Genomic DNA, 16,519 nt, shown 5'->3' with positions numbered 1-16,519 from the left:
CACCCTAGGGGAATTTTTGACAGCTGCTGAAAGTTGGGGTACCATCAACAACCAATATAAGGCAAAATGTTCGAAATTTCATTATGCTTTAAGTAGCATGTGACATGTCAAACTAGGGGGTTTTCATGATTCTGAACCCATTCCAAGCATTATAGTTTTGCACACAAAACACTCCTTGGGCTAAATTCGGCCATAACCCAAATGTGCTGACTACATCACATTTGTGATAGACTGGAACTGACCTATGCTGCAGCTCCCGGCAGACTCCGCCGGGAGAAACTAGGCGCAGCTACAGGACATGAGACTAAATAGTTAGAGCAACAGAGAGAGAGAGGAGTGTGTGTACGTGCGTGTGTGCGTCAATTTAACAAAGGTGCAGACGAGAGCAACGTTTGCGCTACTGTATGCCGAATTGAAGTGGACTCGACCCCAGACTTTTTTTTCCTCCCCGATAAATAGAACGTCTGGGTTTCCGAGGCTACATTTGTGATGACAGCTATGGCCTTTTTTAGCCCAAGGAGTGTTTTTCGTGCAAAACTAATGCTTGGAATGGATTCAGAATCATGAAAGCCCCCTAGTTTGACATGTCACATGCATAATGAAATTGCATAATGAAAATGCATAAAGCATAATGAAATTTAGAACATTTTGCCTTATATTGGTTGTTGATGGTACCCCAACTTTCAGCAGCTGTCAAAATTCCCCTAGGTGTGTCCTACGGGGCAATCTGGCCAAATTCGTCTAAGCATGGCTGCCATTGGCGCCTCATATAGGGGTTGAGTGGTCAAATGTTATGTGTATTGGAGTGACCGAGGAGGCCAGTTAGATGACATACCAATGGGGAGGTAGGGGTCAAACTTACATAATCTAAGAGATGATGGTTGCAGCTATATTGTGATGTCTAATATACTCAATTTGGTGTGAAACTGTAAATAGGTAAATAGGCGGCGGTGGCTCAGGGGTAGAGTGGCTGGATGGTAACCGCAAGGTTGCCTGTTCGAAACCGGGCTCCCCCAGAGTTTGTGTCGAAGTGTCCTTGAGCAAGACACTGAACCCCAAATTGCTCCCGATGTGCTGCCTAGTGCCTTGCATGGTTTCTGCCACCATCAGTGTATGAATGTGTGTGTGAATGGGTGAATTGATGCACAATCTATGTAAAGCGCCTTGGATAAAGGCGCTATATAAATGCACCATTTACCATTTTATGATTTGTATATATTTTCTGTCCTTATGCCCCTATGGCATATGTATTTTATGATTTGCATATACTTTTTGTTTTTGTTTTTTATGTCCTGTTATTGTACTGTCAACCCATTTGGGATTATGGTTGACCATACGAATGTCTTATAGATTTTGATCTAAACCCTCTGAGAACTTTCAAGTGTTTAATAGAGGGGGAAAAAAACTGTTACAGAAGGGGGTTCCCGCCCAGAATGGGTTAAGTGTCGTATGTTGTGTCCATGTGTCATAAATTCATGTATTGTCCATGTCTTTTTATGTTTAATAAAAATACTGAAACACAAAAATTCCCCTAGGGTGGTTGAATAGAAACCAATGTGGGATATGTTAGTAGACACCTTTACAAACAAACTGGTGAAGAAAATTAATTCCCAGATTGTATTAATATCCCCTGATTATATCCATTATTCACCAGTAATAGATTGTGTTAAGTTAAATAACTGAAGCTAAAACCTTTATAATTGTTTTGTTGAAATCATTACTCACAAATGGGATTTGTAAGTAATGAACTGGACAACTAAAGAAAAGGCAACTCAAACAAGTTACAAAACTTAATGGAGAGGTACAGGTGTCATCCTTGGCAGCCCTCACTCAACTTAAATGGTAAATGGTGCATTTATATAGCGCCTTTATCCAAGGCGCTTTACATAGATTGTGCATTACATTCACCCATTCACACACACATTCATACACCGATTGCGGCGGAAGCCATGCAAGGTACCAACCAGCACATCGGGAGCAATTTGGGGTTCAGTGTCTTGCCCAAGGACACTTCGACATGTAGACAGGAGGAGCCGGGATTCGAACCGCCGACCCATGGATCATTGGACGACCTTCTCTACCTCCTGAGCCACAGCCTTAACCATTCCCCTATAGTCTACAGACTCCACCTAAGGCTAAGTAATCAACCGACCCCAATGTACTAACAATCCACCCAAGATGCTCCCCATAATGTAATCAGCTCTGCAGGCACCATAACCCAAGTTGTCAAGGCAGCTCCCCTAATATACAGCATCTGTGCAGATAAACACAAGCACATTATATTCCATGTCACAGCAGAATGTGAACCTTCTGTGGGACTGAGAATCTACATGTCACAAGCATACAATATAGCATAAATACAATAAATGTGTATTGTTGACCATCATAAATACAATGAATGTGTATTGATGAACATTGGACAATGACTCTGTCAGAGGCTGCTCTGTCACATGTAGGCCTACAATACTGTTATTCATCCTCATCTACATATGGGAAGACATTTGAAACTTAATTCAGTGACTATGCAGTTCTATATCGTGTTCGAGACTGGCTCTCCACTACAAATTATTCAATTTGTACGGGAACTGACCCCACGGGGCAGTTACTGCCCCGTGGGGTCAGTTCCCGTACAAATTGAATAATTTGTAGTGGAGAGCCAGTCTCTCCACCCAGAGAACCTGGGTTACCGTGTAACCCTCCGTTATCCAAGAGACCAATCAAGGGACCTCTGATTTCATGGGTCACCCTAGTTTAGTTTACTTTAAACTTTGTTACATTTGCATCTTGTGAGGCAGCACCAACACCAAATAGAAATGTGCCATTACATAAGCACAGAAATAGAATTATCTGTAGCTGTTGTATATATTTATTATATATATTTACCTATTATAGTAAAGCCATTACATTTAATCTTAAAGATAAAGAAAACTTTATTGTCCATTAAATTGACATAAAATGGAAATTCGTCTTTGGCACACCGGCAGTCAGTTACAACAATAAAACATTACAAAAGATACACAGGTGCATTAAAATACTATATAAAATGCATTCACATTAACACAACAACAGTGATCATGAGCAGTGGCGATTAGACTATTTAAACATTTTCTTATTTAAAATGTCCACAGCAGTTGGCACAAACAAAGTTTTGTAACCCTTCTTTTTAGCTAGTTTTGCCCTAAGCCTCCTGCCTGATGGCAACAAGTCAAATACAGAGTGAAGAGGATGGGTAGAATCATTGTAAATCTGAATTGCTTTTTTGGTTATGTCCTGAAGTTGCAATTTTTTGTCTCCAATGATCTTACTTGCCTGGTTGACTACCTGGGTACGAGCTTGTTTTTATCTCTAACTGAGAGATTCCCAAACCAGGACACGATGTTAAAAGTGAGAACACTCTCAGTGAGTGATCTATAGACCATGGTCAGGGTGTGTTTACTGGCATTAAAACTGCTCAGTTTTTGTAGATATTATCTGCATTGGTCTGAAAGGTGAGTTTATTGTCTATGGTCGTTCCCAGATATTTAAAGTCACTGACCTGCTCCACTTCCTCCCCACTCATAGTAACAGGCCTAAAGATGGACCCTGAGCCCTCTGCTCTTGACCCCCCTCCCAAGCACAGCTCCTTGGTCTTAGTGACATGAAGCTGCTGTCAAACCAGGTGGCAATACGGTCGATGTGTTGGGAGTAAGAGGGACTGGAAACATCCTGCAGGCAGGCAACCAGGGCCATGTCGTCAGCGTACTTTATGAGAGAGAAGTCTTTGTTGTTGTATTTCAACTCATTTGTGTATAGGGAGAATAACAGAGGGGATAAGACGCACCCCTATGGCACGCCAGTGTTTAGGACAAGGCAGTCAGACAGAGTGTTATTAATACAGACTCGCTGGGGTCTCTCTCAGGAACTCCCTAATCCACAAAATGAGATTGCTACTGACGTTCAGGTCACACAGGCGTTTTAGGAGAAGATGGGGTTGGACCGTATTAAAAGCAGAGGAGAAGTCCATAAAAAGGACACGGACGTATGTTTTGGGTTTGTCTAAATGACTATGTATTTTGTCCAATAAAGTTAGAGTGGCATCCTCTACACCTCGACTGGCTCTATAAGCAAACTGCATGGGGTCCATGCACTTAGCTGTTTGCAGTGAGAGCTCCTTACTCACTACACGCTCCATGCATTTGCTTAATAGAGGAGTGAGGTCACAATCATGATTGAATATTATATAAGAGACTTGTTTAACCACAGTGTTAAAAGTGCATGATTGTCCAGGGAACTCATTCCCTTAGATCTTATTTCGGTTAATGGTATGATGCTCTAGGTTTAGGATATAGCCTAACAAGTATTACTGCCACACTCTGTTGTGCTCCCGATGAAAATGTGTGTACAGTATGGGCATACTGTACTGTGTATCTGACCTCTGCAAAAATGGTCTGAGAAGAGAACAAATGGCATGACACCTACTGTACCTAGAGAAATCCTTTATTATATCATTATATCAAAGTTTAATTTGTATTGAATGCAGCTACTGCTGTGCAGAGCTGTGCAGTAACATAAAAGTAGACTGCAGATTACACTAAACAAGGCAGTGAGAATAGTTTGTGCTTTCAAAACGGGGTCAGGGAGCTACAATCCACAATGGGATGACCTACAATAGATCTAGTGAGAGAATGCTGTTGCATTACCAGTCTGAGTTAAACACCATTAATAATTTAATAGTTAAAAGCTGCAATAGCTGTATTGCAAAGAATAACAGAACATTCATGTTGTGTTAAATGGTAATACCATATAACATCAAAGGTTTCTCAATATTAGGTTTGTTGTAGAATTGTTTTTATTGAAGAGAATATCGTCTGAGGGGCTTTCTGTCTATGTCTGTCTCTGTCTATAGAAGTGTCTATTTGTACGTCTCTAAATGTTTTGATGATTTGAACATGGTGGACCCTATTGGAAACAAGTGTAATGCTTAATTGGGTCGTCCACTCACAGTTAACAGCCTTTGTATTGAGTTTGTGCTTGAAATGTACTGTAATTCTGCAAACTGTTAATAAATTCTTCAATCAATCAATCAATCAATTTCCTTATACCTATGCAGTATAAATTAATTTAAAAAAGCATTTAGCATAATGATGTGTTGTTCCAGTGGATTACAGTGATACAGAAAGAAAATGGTTAGGTTCTTCCAATGTAATGCCTGGAGTGCTACTGTAAAATGCAATGATGGTAGTTTTTTTTAGAATATGGCAACCATGTCTTACTTGAATACCTGTTAGACCGCTGTTGCTGAGAGATTTGCCAATAATATGTATATTTTCTTTTTCAATTGAGTAGCTACATTCTATGTTTTAGGTGATCGTGATCTTTTAGCAGCTTTCCTTGTTGTACTGTGTGTGCAGTATGAAGTACTGAGGTCCTGCAGCCCTACTAGTTAGGGAAAATTAGCTTAAGTTGTGGCAAATCTGGAAAAAGAATGCTTACCACTATAGCTTTCTTCACAGATGTGTTCATACAGGTGTCTACTATCACAGAAAGATTTGTTCCAAGCCAACTCCCTTGGGAAACTTTGTGGGAGCCAATCAAAGTTGGGGTACACGGAGGGCCTAGGATAAATGCAGGACATTATGAGCTTCTGAGGTGTGTAAATAGGTTTCTTTTGGGGTGCTGAATCTGTTCCAGCCATTACCTTTCAGTAAAAATGACTTCCTGGCCATAACATTGGCTGCTTTTGTATGTCCCAAACATGCGTAATAACTAATGTCACCTTTGTCACCAAGCTTCCATCCATGCTCCAGTATGTACTGGAGTATGAATGGAAGCTGCCAATCTCTGGTCTGGATATAAGCTCGGAGAGAGTGCTGTGCTGCTGCTCCTGTTGTTGGGGACAGTTTTTCAGTTTTGATACTCCCAGTAGCTGAAGATGTCAAATCTCCAGTCCCCAAAGATTTCCCATGGAACATGAACTTGAATAGTTCACAGCTGGCTGTGATGATGTCCTCCTTGTTGGCTTGGATGTCCAAAACTTCCATAGCCCTCTCCACTTCAGTCTTGCATAACTACTACCGCTACTGGGAGTATCAAACCAGAAAAACTGCCCCCAACAACAGGAGCCGCAGCATAGCACCCTCTCCGAGCTTATATCCAGACCAGAGATTGGCTGCTGCTGCAAAGTCCATCACTGTACAGTATACATCCAGTGTACCACCACCAAGCTTCCATCCATAATCTCCATCCATAATGTACTGGAGTATGGATGGAAGCTTGGTGACAAAGGCTATGAGTCTGTACCGTCAATGAACAGACCCCATCACACCAGACTATCTTCTGAAGTTAGTCAGTTGCAACTATGAGGGGGAGTGTACACACTGCATTTTAATGCACAGTGCATTTCTGCTTGTGTTAACTGCCATGGCAAATTTTGCAAGAACAACAAGCTAGATGACAAGAGCAGTGAGGGAGATGCCAGGGAGTTGGAAGAGTAGAGATAGTTGTATGTTTATCCATTATTGTTTACAAAAGCATACTTACATTTTAGTGATATTGTGATATTATTACACTAGTATGGCTGGGGCATACAAAAGCAGGCATGGCCAATTTTATGACCAGAAGTCATTTTACTGAAAATGAATGGTTGGAACAGATTCAGCACCCACAAAACCCCCCTATTTACACAACTCACAAGCTGATATTGGCCAATTTTAAAATGTCCTGCTGTTAGCCTAGGCCCTCCGTGTACCCCAACTTTGATTGGCTCCCATAAAGTTTCCCAAGGGAGTTGGCTTGGAACAATTTTTTCTGTGATAGTAGACACCTTTATGAACACATCTGTGAAGAAAGCTAGTGGTAAGCATTTATTTTCCAGATTTTCCATAACTTAAGTTAATTTTCCCTTATTATACTCTGAGAAGGGGTTTTGTCTGTTGGTTACTGAACTTTGTGTAACAAGAATTCCATAACACCTGATCGGTTACTCTATTAATTTAATCAAAAACAATAAATGAGTGGGCTCAGAATGTTGTATAATATGGTAAAGTATGTGTGATAGCTTATGCAACAAAAACTAGTGTGGACACATTTAAATGTGTGCACCCTAATCTTTGTAAAGTGTATGGTACATTTGTATACATAATGATTGCATGGAACCACTTGAATCAAGTTTATGTAATTCCTGCTCAAATTGAACACGATGAAATAAGAGAAGAGCACACTTGTGTAAAAACAAGACAAAACAAAATTACCAGAGCATATATTAGTAGGTAAAACTTTATTTATTCTGTACACTAAGAAGGTTAGCGACATCATAGACCTCATAGACAAAGCTCAGAATGAATATATTACACAACGGCCACTTTCAAGGCCTTGCATAGATATAAAGAGATTACAGACCTCAAACAAACATTTGATCCCAACAACTTGCGTCACATATAGAACAGTTATTTTATAGGAATTTTACAGTCTTGTAACAGAGTATGCGAAACCAATTGAAAAATATGATCTGTTAATGTTCACTGCATGATGCATGTAATGCACTTGAACTAATTCTAAACGGCATATAAAATTAAGTGGCAAAATCCCAGGCTCTGTAATACATTTGAGTCAACACTATGAAACTCCTGTTGTAATACAGAATAAGATATTATTATGAAGATCTGCCAGCGATATCCCAGTGGAATAGTTATGTCAATAAATAACCCTGGATCAATTTAGCCGAGTTGCAACACTACAGGTTTCTTTCCTTATTCAGAGATGATTTACCTTACTCACAAAGTTAGTCTTGCATAGCCAGATGTTTTGATATCTCCGCCTAAGAAACTATCAGTAGGCAGAGATCTCTGAAAGTCTGGCTATGTGAGCCTACTCGCAAAGTTAACTTATTCATGGTCGTTAATGTAGTGAAATATTTCAAGCAAACAAGATAATATGGAAAATAGAAGAAAAAGAAAAAACATCCATGCACTATAGATGTTATTAACAATTTAATTAACATTTAATGTACACTGCATATCTATTACTGAACCCTTAGTATTGTCATTCTATTGGTTAAATGAACCTCATTGAATTCAACATTAGCAGGGTTTTAATTCAATGCCATGTGTAAAACAAAGCAAGCAAATAAAAACACGGGATTATGACAGAATGTACACTGCATGCTCAAGTCTAAAATAGATCATTTCTTTCAACATAGAAAAACTATAAGAAAATAATCCAACAAGCAAAGCAGGTATTTGCTGGCAATGGCCAACGTCTTCTTCAGCTACACAGCTGGGAATTACTTGAAGTTACAACTCTTCATCTGATTTCATTCACAGCTGAGATTATTTGGCTTGTATTCCTCAAGAAGTAGTACCAACATTTAAATAGTAATGAATTCACTCTGTGCAAACCTGGTCACCTGACCTATGTATTTCATAGCATATACAGGTACATATGTGGCTCCTGACGACATATGAGCTCTCCTGAATGAACACGTATTAAGGCACAACGTTGAATAACACCAACAGTGACATTAATGGTAAATAGGTGTATATATTGACAGTAACTTGATTCTATCATTTCCCAGAAATGTTTACACTTCATTTCATCTTTGGGTTAATTCAACATTGATGGAACACCCCCCACAGACACAAAATAAAATGTGTTCAAAGATGCCGCCAAACGCCTGGCCTGACCACTTAAAGAAACGATGAGTGTAAAAGAACAGTCCTAGAACATTTGTAACACATTTGCAACATTCATTAAACAAATCTGTTTGGTTCCTCATTAAACAACTTAAAATGTAGTTGATCATAATATGAAAATGTGTGAATTTATCCTAACAAAAAAGTGAGCAATTGTGAGAGTGTGAGTGTGTGTGTGGGGTGTGTTGGGGGCATTTATGTGATAATGTACTTTTGAGGCTTAATTGGGTGTCTGTGTCTGTGACAACGAGGCCAATATGCTGCACCAGTAGACCGAGTGAGTATGATGAATGATCCAGACCAGGTTGACAGTTCATGGCTTTGTTCTCACCAGGGGATCCTCCCTCTTCATTGGGCTTCCTAGTCCTCCTTTTTGGCATTCTCACTATCTGCAAACACACACACATACACACAGGAAATCAGTGCATATCAGTCACATGTAAAACAATAATGTGTGGCAGGCATACTAGTTACCAGTGTGTGCATTGCATCCACTGGTCAACAACGTGTGACAATTCCATTTATCCATATATGCTTAAGTAAAAAATAAATAAATTATATAGATAAAGATGAATATACTGTATGTGTAATATCACAACCACCCCACAAAGGCAATGTCAAGAGATGACAATCCTTCTTAACCCATTTTGGTGGTTACATACATTATGTTATAATTTAGCTATTGAAAAATAGCAGATCTACAAGCTCATAGCGCGGCACCGAGTGCCGCGCTATGAACTTGTAGGTCTGCTATTTTTGAAAAATCATTAAAATGTGCCTCAAATCTTTCAGAAAATTGTCATGATTTAGAAAACATTTTTTTTAAATTTCGACGTCAGGCCTGAATGGGTTAAATGTCAGGACATCTTGTTCTGCAAGGCCGGTTTACTAATGAATAGCCATATAGCTCTGTAGCGTGCCTCAAAAGACACACACCCATGCGCGCACACACACCTTTAAAAACCTGGCTATATAGCATCTAGGGCGTGCCCGGTAAACCACATATTGCTGCCAGAGAGTGTGAGGGAGAGAAGGCAGTCTCAGTTATGTAATGTCTGTCCCGGATGAGACCAGCGTTACACACGTGCAGCCTGGAGGGCCGGGGCCTCTCTGCCCCCAAAAGTACAGTATGTTCTTCCAGTGAGAAGACCAGAGTTACACAGTTCACAAAATCACCGGAATCATGAATATATAAATAATAAATAAATTCAAAATGTAATGAGTTTACTACTGGTGAGATTTCTCTGTAGTCTTTCTCTACATACAGTATAGTCAATGGAATAGATTAGACAACACTGCACAGACTAGTGCTTCGACTTGATTTGATACAGCAGACTAAATTCTTGTTAAAATGAACCGTTAAATCTTTGGCTAGTTTGTCTAATGTAGGGTTGCTTTGAAATTTGTAATGCAAAGGCAAAACATTCCACAATGCACTTGAAAATACAACTACTGCACTATGTTTGACACATTTCCTACGGTAAATACTACCCTGTATTAGTCTGTTTGACACATTTCCTACGGTAAATACTACCCTGTATTAGTCTGTTTGACACATTTCCTACGGTCAATACTACCCTGTACTATGTTTGACACATTTACCAATGGAAACATTGGAATTGCTTCCAGAACAGTGCATACATGGCATTATTATGTTTTGACTGAGATAGTAGAGCTATCAACAAACAAATCAACAAAACTATTGGTGATATACTGCATTGTGGCTCATTCAACTATAAGTATAGACTTCATACTGCTCACTTTTTTCCACTGATCTCACGGTACATGTTGGCCAAATGCCATTTGGCCAACATGTACCGTTTGCATTGCAACTGGAGACTAGCCAAGCATGTGGGGAGGGTTGCATTACATTGTCTTAAGTCATTTGAAGCAACAGGGCATAATTATTATCTATGCGGCTCAGCCGCTGCTCACAACAGAGCACAATAAGTGAGAGTAGTAAGACTAGAGCTGTTGTGTTGGCCAAGCGCTCTGCCCATAACAGACGCACTCAAGCAGAGCCTCAGTGAGAGTATGTATGCGTGTGTGGCTGCTTTCATTGTTCCTCACAGAGCATTATCTGTTTGGTATCCTGGACCAACAATGTCAACCCTGTTAATTCCATCAGCTTGAACCAAACACAAGACCAGTTTGAGAGGGAAGTATGTTCAAGTTTGTTCATTACAGGAATAGTTTAAATGGGTCACTAGGAGATCTTCACCACTATGCAAGATACTACACGCACATCCGCTTCAGTGCCCAAGTGCAGAACAAACAACAGTTTTAACTACATAAAAGAAAAATAAAGTCTGTTGATCCAAAGGTTGTTCAGTGCAATAAAACACAGCGTAGCATTTCTAACCTGTGTGTGCAGACTTAATTTTTTCTTGGATCTTTACCACTACCCTGTGATACTGGTAGTGACTGTCACTGTACCCATGAGGGAAACTGGATCTTACCTCAACCAACTCAAAGGCAGGACGATGATTTGTGTGTTTATGAACTTGTGAATAATTATTCAATGTTTACCAATGTTGTAAACTAGGTCTATTTGCACATTTCAGGCTCACTGTGCATTCTCTTTACCTTTTAGTCGCTGCTTGTTTCTGCATGCCCAGCATCGCCTTATCATATCTAGTGCAAGTTTGGTATACATTTTTGATGTTTCAGCTATTTCAGCCTGTGGCAGAAGTAGCTAACTACACCCTCTCTCTCTCTCTTTTATTGTTCTCCTTTGTGATTCATTACACACCTTGAAAAGTAGTGTAAGGTCTACTTAATGTCAAAATTGGCTTTGACATCCGTCATAAACGCTCAGGAGGCATATTCATGCCATACAATGGCTGCAATCACCATTATTAAAATTGTAGTTTAATCCTTACCGGTTTGTGCAGGCCTAAAATTGAGAACATGTGAGACTACACTATATTACAGCACATTCCTAACACCTTAAAACTTAATTGCTTCTTTATTTAAAAAAACCCAATAATGATTGGTCTTGTGCTTTCATACCTGCAGGTTCCACAGCAGCTGCTTCTTCTACTGCTGCAGCAGGCTCTGCCAGGACTTCTTTGGTTTCCTCAACAGCAGGCTCTTCTGCCACAACTGGAACCTCTGGAACGGTAGCAGCAGCGATCTCAGGGTCTATTACCTCTGCTTCAACTGGGGCTACTGCTGCCTCTGCTTCAACTGGAGCTACTGCTGCCTCTGCTTCAACTGGAGCTACTGCTGCCTCTGCCACAGGCGTCGTCTCCGCTGCAACAGCAGGGGCCTCTGCCGCAACCTCAACAGGGGCCTCAACTTCAGGAGCGGCCTCTGCGACTGCACTTTCTACTGCAGCAGCCTCCTCCGTTGGTGCCACCGCTTCTACGACTGCTTCTGCTACGACGGCTTCTTCTACGGCTGCTTCTGCTACGACGGCTTCTTCTACGACGGCTTCTTCTACAGCAACTTCTTCTACAACCGCTTCCGCGACCGCTTCCGCTGGGGCTGCCTCTACCACAGCCTCAACAGGGGCCTCAACTTCAGCAGTGGTCTCAGCAACTACAGTTTCTACCGCTTCTACGACTGCTTCTGCAGGCACATCATCTACTGGGGCTGCAAGGTCCTCCTCTAGGGCTGGCTCTGGTTGTGCTTCTGGTTCCGCTAGGAGGTCCTCCCCGGATCCCAGGTCTTCCTGGGCCTCTAGGGCTATCAGCACGGCCTCCGACTCATCAGCAGCCCCCGGCTGAAGGTCATCTGGTAAGGCACTCTGCACGGGCAGCTGCATCTGGTCCGCAATGGTTTCGGCATCTTCTGGGATGAAGCCATTGCCATTTTTGACCACTGTAATGATGATATGGAGAAAGAAAGGCAAGGAAACGTTAATCAATGATAACCTGTAGGTGGGAAACACAGACATCTGCTTGACCCCTGAGACAACGGGACAAAATAGGTTATTTAGACATCAGCAGTAGAAAATGTAACCTCATCAACTAATGGTTTTCAACATCAATGGTCTGTTAATCTGTAGCACGGACTACATGGTAACACTGAACAACATGCACGTGTAACTGCAAACACCTGGTGGGGGAGTCTGTTCAGTGTTAATATATTACCAAATATGCCATGACAACAGTTTTATCAACATACATGAGAAACGATGGCCAATTCGCCTTCCAACAATCAAGTCATGCAACCCCGGCCCATACAGATGATTTATTGAAACCTGTTGTATTTGCCTATGGTATTGAGGAAAAAAGAAAGGCACTCAGGAATGATATAAAACACAATGTGTCTTCTTCTGTCTTTGGTTTATCCAATAGAAAACTGAACATTTTTCCAATTCCAATACTCCTATTTTAATACAATTAATGCAATGGGTGTGAACATCAGCCTCGGGTCTGAAACTACAGAATAAAAGAAACAACAATAGACTGAAATGTCAACTACTATAACACTTACTGATAATATATAAGCCACCTATATGTACTGGTGAATAAAAACAACATATACGATCACATATTCAGCATCTACCAATTCACAGTTTCACAGCCAACTCACACAAACACATTCATTGAGCAGCATTGTTCCCAAATCTATGACACAAACCAGAATGATCCAATTAGCTAAACGGTTGGATGGTTCGGACGCTTCCTGATTTTATTTGACTGTCGGAACCTGTAAAAAGGACGGGGAGTAATGAGTGGAAGGGAATGTGACGGGCTGGCACACCACACGAAAATGAGCCAATGAACGGAGGACTAAAACAACAACAAGTGAAGTCATTAGGCACACAGGAACCTTGCCTCAGCACAGCAGCCCAAAGTTTGAGTGAAGCTGTGCAGAGTTGATAGTGACCTAATATTTGAATAAGAATACGTTGTGTTGTAGTCCCAAAAGATTTGTGTCCGATTTTGTGAGGTACTTTTAAAGGCCTACGGGGAAAGACAAAAATGCTGCTTTGGTGTAATTTTTGGGGAGGTGAAGAATAGTAGAGGGTGGAGTTGAGGGGTGGGGGTGTGCATCCAACAGGCCACATCTGGATCAAGTTACATTACTCTCCTGTGGCGGCGGCCCTGTAAGAGACAAACACCAAACTGTTGGGCTGGAAAACTATTTGACTAACTTTGCAGAGATTTCTCACAGCTAATTATTCTAGTCTAGACTACCCAGTGCATATGTATGAAGGTTTTCTGTTTTTAAGCACGCTCTACTTAGAGATTTCTGGAATTTCCTGTCCTTCTGTTTCGAGCAGATACTTCACCTTTGCCATCTTTCTCATCTGTCACTGAAAATGATAAGCCATGCTAGGGGTGAGAGAGACTCAAACAGCCTCTATTATCATGGATGACTCGCCTGTCAACACGGTTTAGCAGCCAATGATGACTGAAAGCCCAGACAAAACAGCGTCAAGGCTGGCAGGGGGATGGGAGCCAGACCTGGGGCAGTAAGAGGGGGGCTGGAGAGCCAGAACGAAAACTGGGAATGGCTGCCTGGGCGACATGTACAATACAGTCTACAAAACAGTCTTCTAGTCAGTGACTTCTGGTGTGATCATGTAAGAGCCTGGAATGGGACAGAGCTTCTCCAGGTGACTATTGCCAACTGACAGGCAACACAATGACCATGATACAGAGAAGAGAACACCAAAATACACTTTGCTAAGATTTGTGTACTTCAGACAACTACAGAGGAACAATGCTCCACAACTGCATGTTCAGGAATATAAATTTCAATTTGTACTTTTTTTTTGTGCATAAAAACTGGACATTAGATTGAAATCAGTGACAATAACTAAACCTTGAGTAAGTTCTTGACGGCAAGGGACACTCCATTATTCCGTCACACGTGTGATGGAGCATATACATTAATGTCAGTGGGTACAACAGCACATACAGTACTGTACACACACACACAGTGCATGTATATATTGATGCAAATGGCATAATCCCTAGCTCTCAGCTGTGCCTGGCATGAAGAAGCCGTGTGGCAGCATTCAGGGCTGACTCATGAATGAACAATCATGTCCTATGTCAGGCATCTCTGTGGGACGCTATACTGTCGTAGCACACAGGGCCCACATGCAAAACAAAGCAAGGCAATGACACTGCTGTCACTTATGTAGAACATGACACACGCATGCAATAGTGAAAGACAGGCATTGCTGCACTACTGCATGTAGTGAACATGCGGGAGATGTGGGCTCTCTCCAAGAGGCCACCCTTCTTGTGTGTACACCCCCCCCCCCCCCCAACTTTGCATGACCCTCCTCCATTGTCTGAGACAGTTGTAAATCTGTGGAATGATACAATACATACTTGAATCTAGGCATTCAGTTCACACTGCACAGTGACAGCAAGCTACTCGAAAGGACACCTTTTGGGTCACATTATGGGTAACTTTGAGGGAATTGCTTTAGCTCTAGTCCATAGCTCTAATGCCCTAAACAAAGGCATTAGAGCTTTGGACCAGAGCTAGAATTGCTTCAGATTATCTGTTGAAGTCAAAGTTAACACAGCAGCACTTCCTTGAATCACAGCAAACTGGTTTGGTCAGAACTATTGCCTTTAGGGTACACGACACGTGAACCTTTTGTTCACGTGTGCACTGTGCATACCGGTATAATATTTCATATACGATGACATGCGTTGCAAGCAGGTCGTTTTGGGATATACAAAAATCGTTATGTAGTGGTGAGAGGTTGAGGTCTGATTAGGAGTTTACACTCTTTGCATAAACTTGGACATTAGATCACAAACAATCACAAAATACCTCGATACAAGGTACATACATGTTATATAATATACGTATTATGACTGATGTCCGCCTTGATCCAAGACTATGATGAATGGCAATCAACTACTGACAGTGAGGAAAATAAAACTGAAATAGCAGTGTTACAGGGAATATTATGTTCAACAGAGTGGCAGTGAGAAAGCACACGATGTACCAGAACACCCCCGACAAGAGCAAAAGCAGTCACACCCCCCACAACTTTTAACTGAAGGAAATGACAGAACAAAATGTTTTCACACACACACACCACGTACAGTGTACGTCCACCGTTACTCCAAATAACAGGGATAAATCCCAATAGAGAATATAATATATTTCACTTTTACTTTTTAAGTACTTACATGCATCTCCATTGCTCTCCTCTGGTTTTGTTCCAGGTCTTTTCTCCTGATCAACAGTCTGCGAGCTGGACGAGGAGCACCCCATGTTTAAAGAACACTGTACTTCGTAAGATAAGGTTGGATGGCAAACTGTGAGACTAATACAGGAGTGAAAATGCTCCAATGGCTCTCTGTTAGCACAGACGGAGAATGGCTGGTCGTGAAAGCATGAACAGCTCGTCGGTTCCTAAGAATAGCTGGACACCATTATATCCCCTGGTCTGTGTTTATGCATGGCCTGCTGACCCTCTCCTGCCCTGGACAACGCTCTGTTGTAAGCAACAACAGTTAAATAGCAAGGGTTCATATGGTGAGTATCTCCCGACTGCCTCCACCAGTGTCCCACTCACACTTAAACTCTGTCCACATTGAGGAGGAGGAGGCATTCGAGCTCTTCCTCCTCCCCTACAAAGCAGTCCCCACCTCTCCAGAAGATCCCCCACAATGTTTGATGAGGCATGTGCTTCTTTACTCCTCCCCTACAAAGCAATCTTCACCTCTGGGACAAAGTGCACCACCATGTGGCAATGTTTCGCAATAACACGCTACTGTAACTGCATTTTATTTATTATTATACATGAAATGACAAGTTATGACTGGTAGGCTAATGAAATCTTTATGCACTTGCTGGCTGAAGCTGACATGCTGAAAATGGCACAGCAACGGCTCTTTCAAGTTTCATCTCAGTCCTAC

The 16,519-nt window shown here is 41.4% G+C and overlaps 1 protein-coding gene across 1 annotated transcript; it reads right to left on the bottom strand.

Moving 5' to 3' along the window:
- Positions 1-7,236: 7,236 nt before the first annotated feature.
- LOC306925251 (uncharacterized protein) lies at positions 7,237-16,271 on the bottom strand. The gene is made up of 3 exons (XM_079503977.1): positions 15,788-16,271; positions 11,682-12,494; positions 7,237-9,058 (listed from the first exon to the last, which is right to left on the bottom strand). The coding sequence occupies exons 1-3, from the start codon at positions 15,870-15,872 to the stop codon at positions 9,030-9,032; spliced, it is 927 nt and encodes a 308-aa protein (XP_079360103.1). The 5' UTR covers positions 15,873-16,271; the 3' UTR covers positions 7,237-9,029.
- Positions 16,272-16,519: the final 248 nt, after the last annotated feature.

The sequence above is a fragment of the Electrona antarctica genome, assembly GCF_951216825.1.
Source record: "Electrona antarctica genome assembly, chromosome: 6".
NCBI classification, from domain to species: Eukaryota; Metazoa; Chordata; class Actinopteri; order Myctophiformes; family Myctophidae; genus Electrona; species Electrona antarctica.
Note: the sequence above shows the minus strand (reverse complement) of the source record. Positions and strands in the feature narration are given on the sequence as shown.

Bases quoted from the DNA above. Each gene is read 5' to 3' on its own strand.
- LOC306925251 (XM_079503977.1), bottom strand. From the start codon at position 15,872: ATGGGGTGCTCCTCGTCCAGCTCGCAGACTGTTGATCAGGAGAAAAGA. The intron at 12,495-15,787 runs GTAAGTACTTAA...TCATCATTACAG, and splicing joins GGAGAGCAATGGAGATGCAT to TGGTCAAAAATGGCAATGGC. The intron at 9,059-11,681 runs GTATGAAAGCAC...GTGTGTTTGCAG, and splicing joins AGCTGCTGTGGAACCTGCAG to ATAGTGAGAATGCCAAAAAG.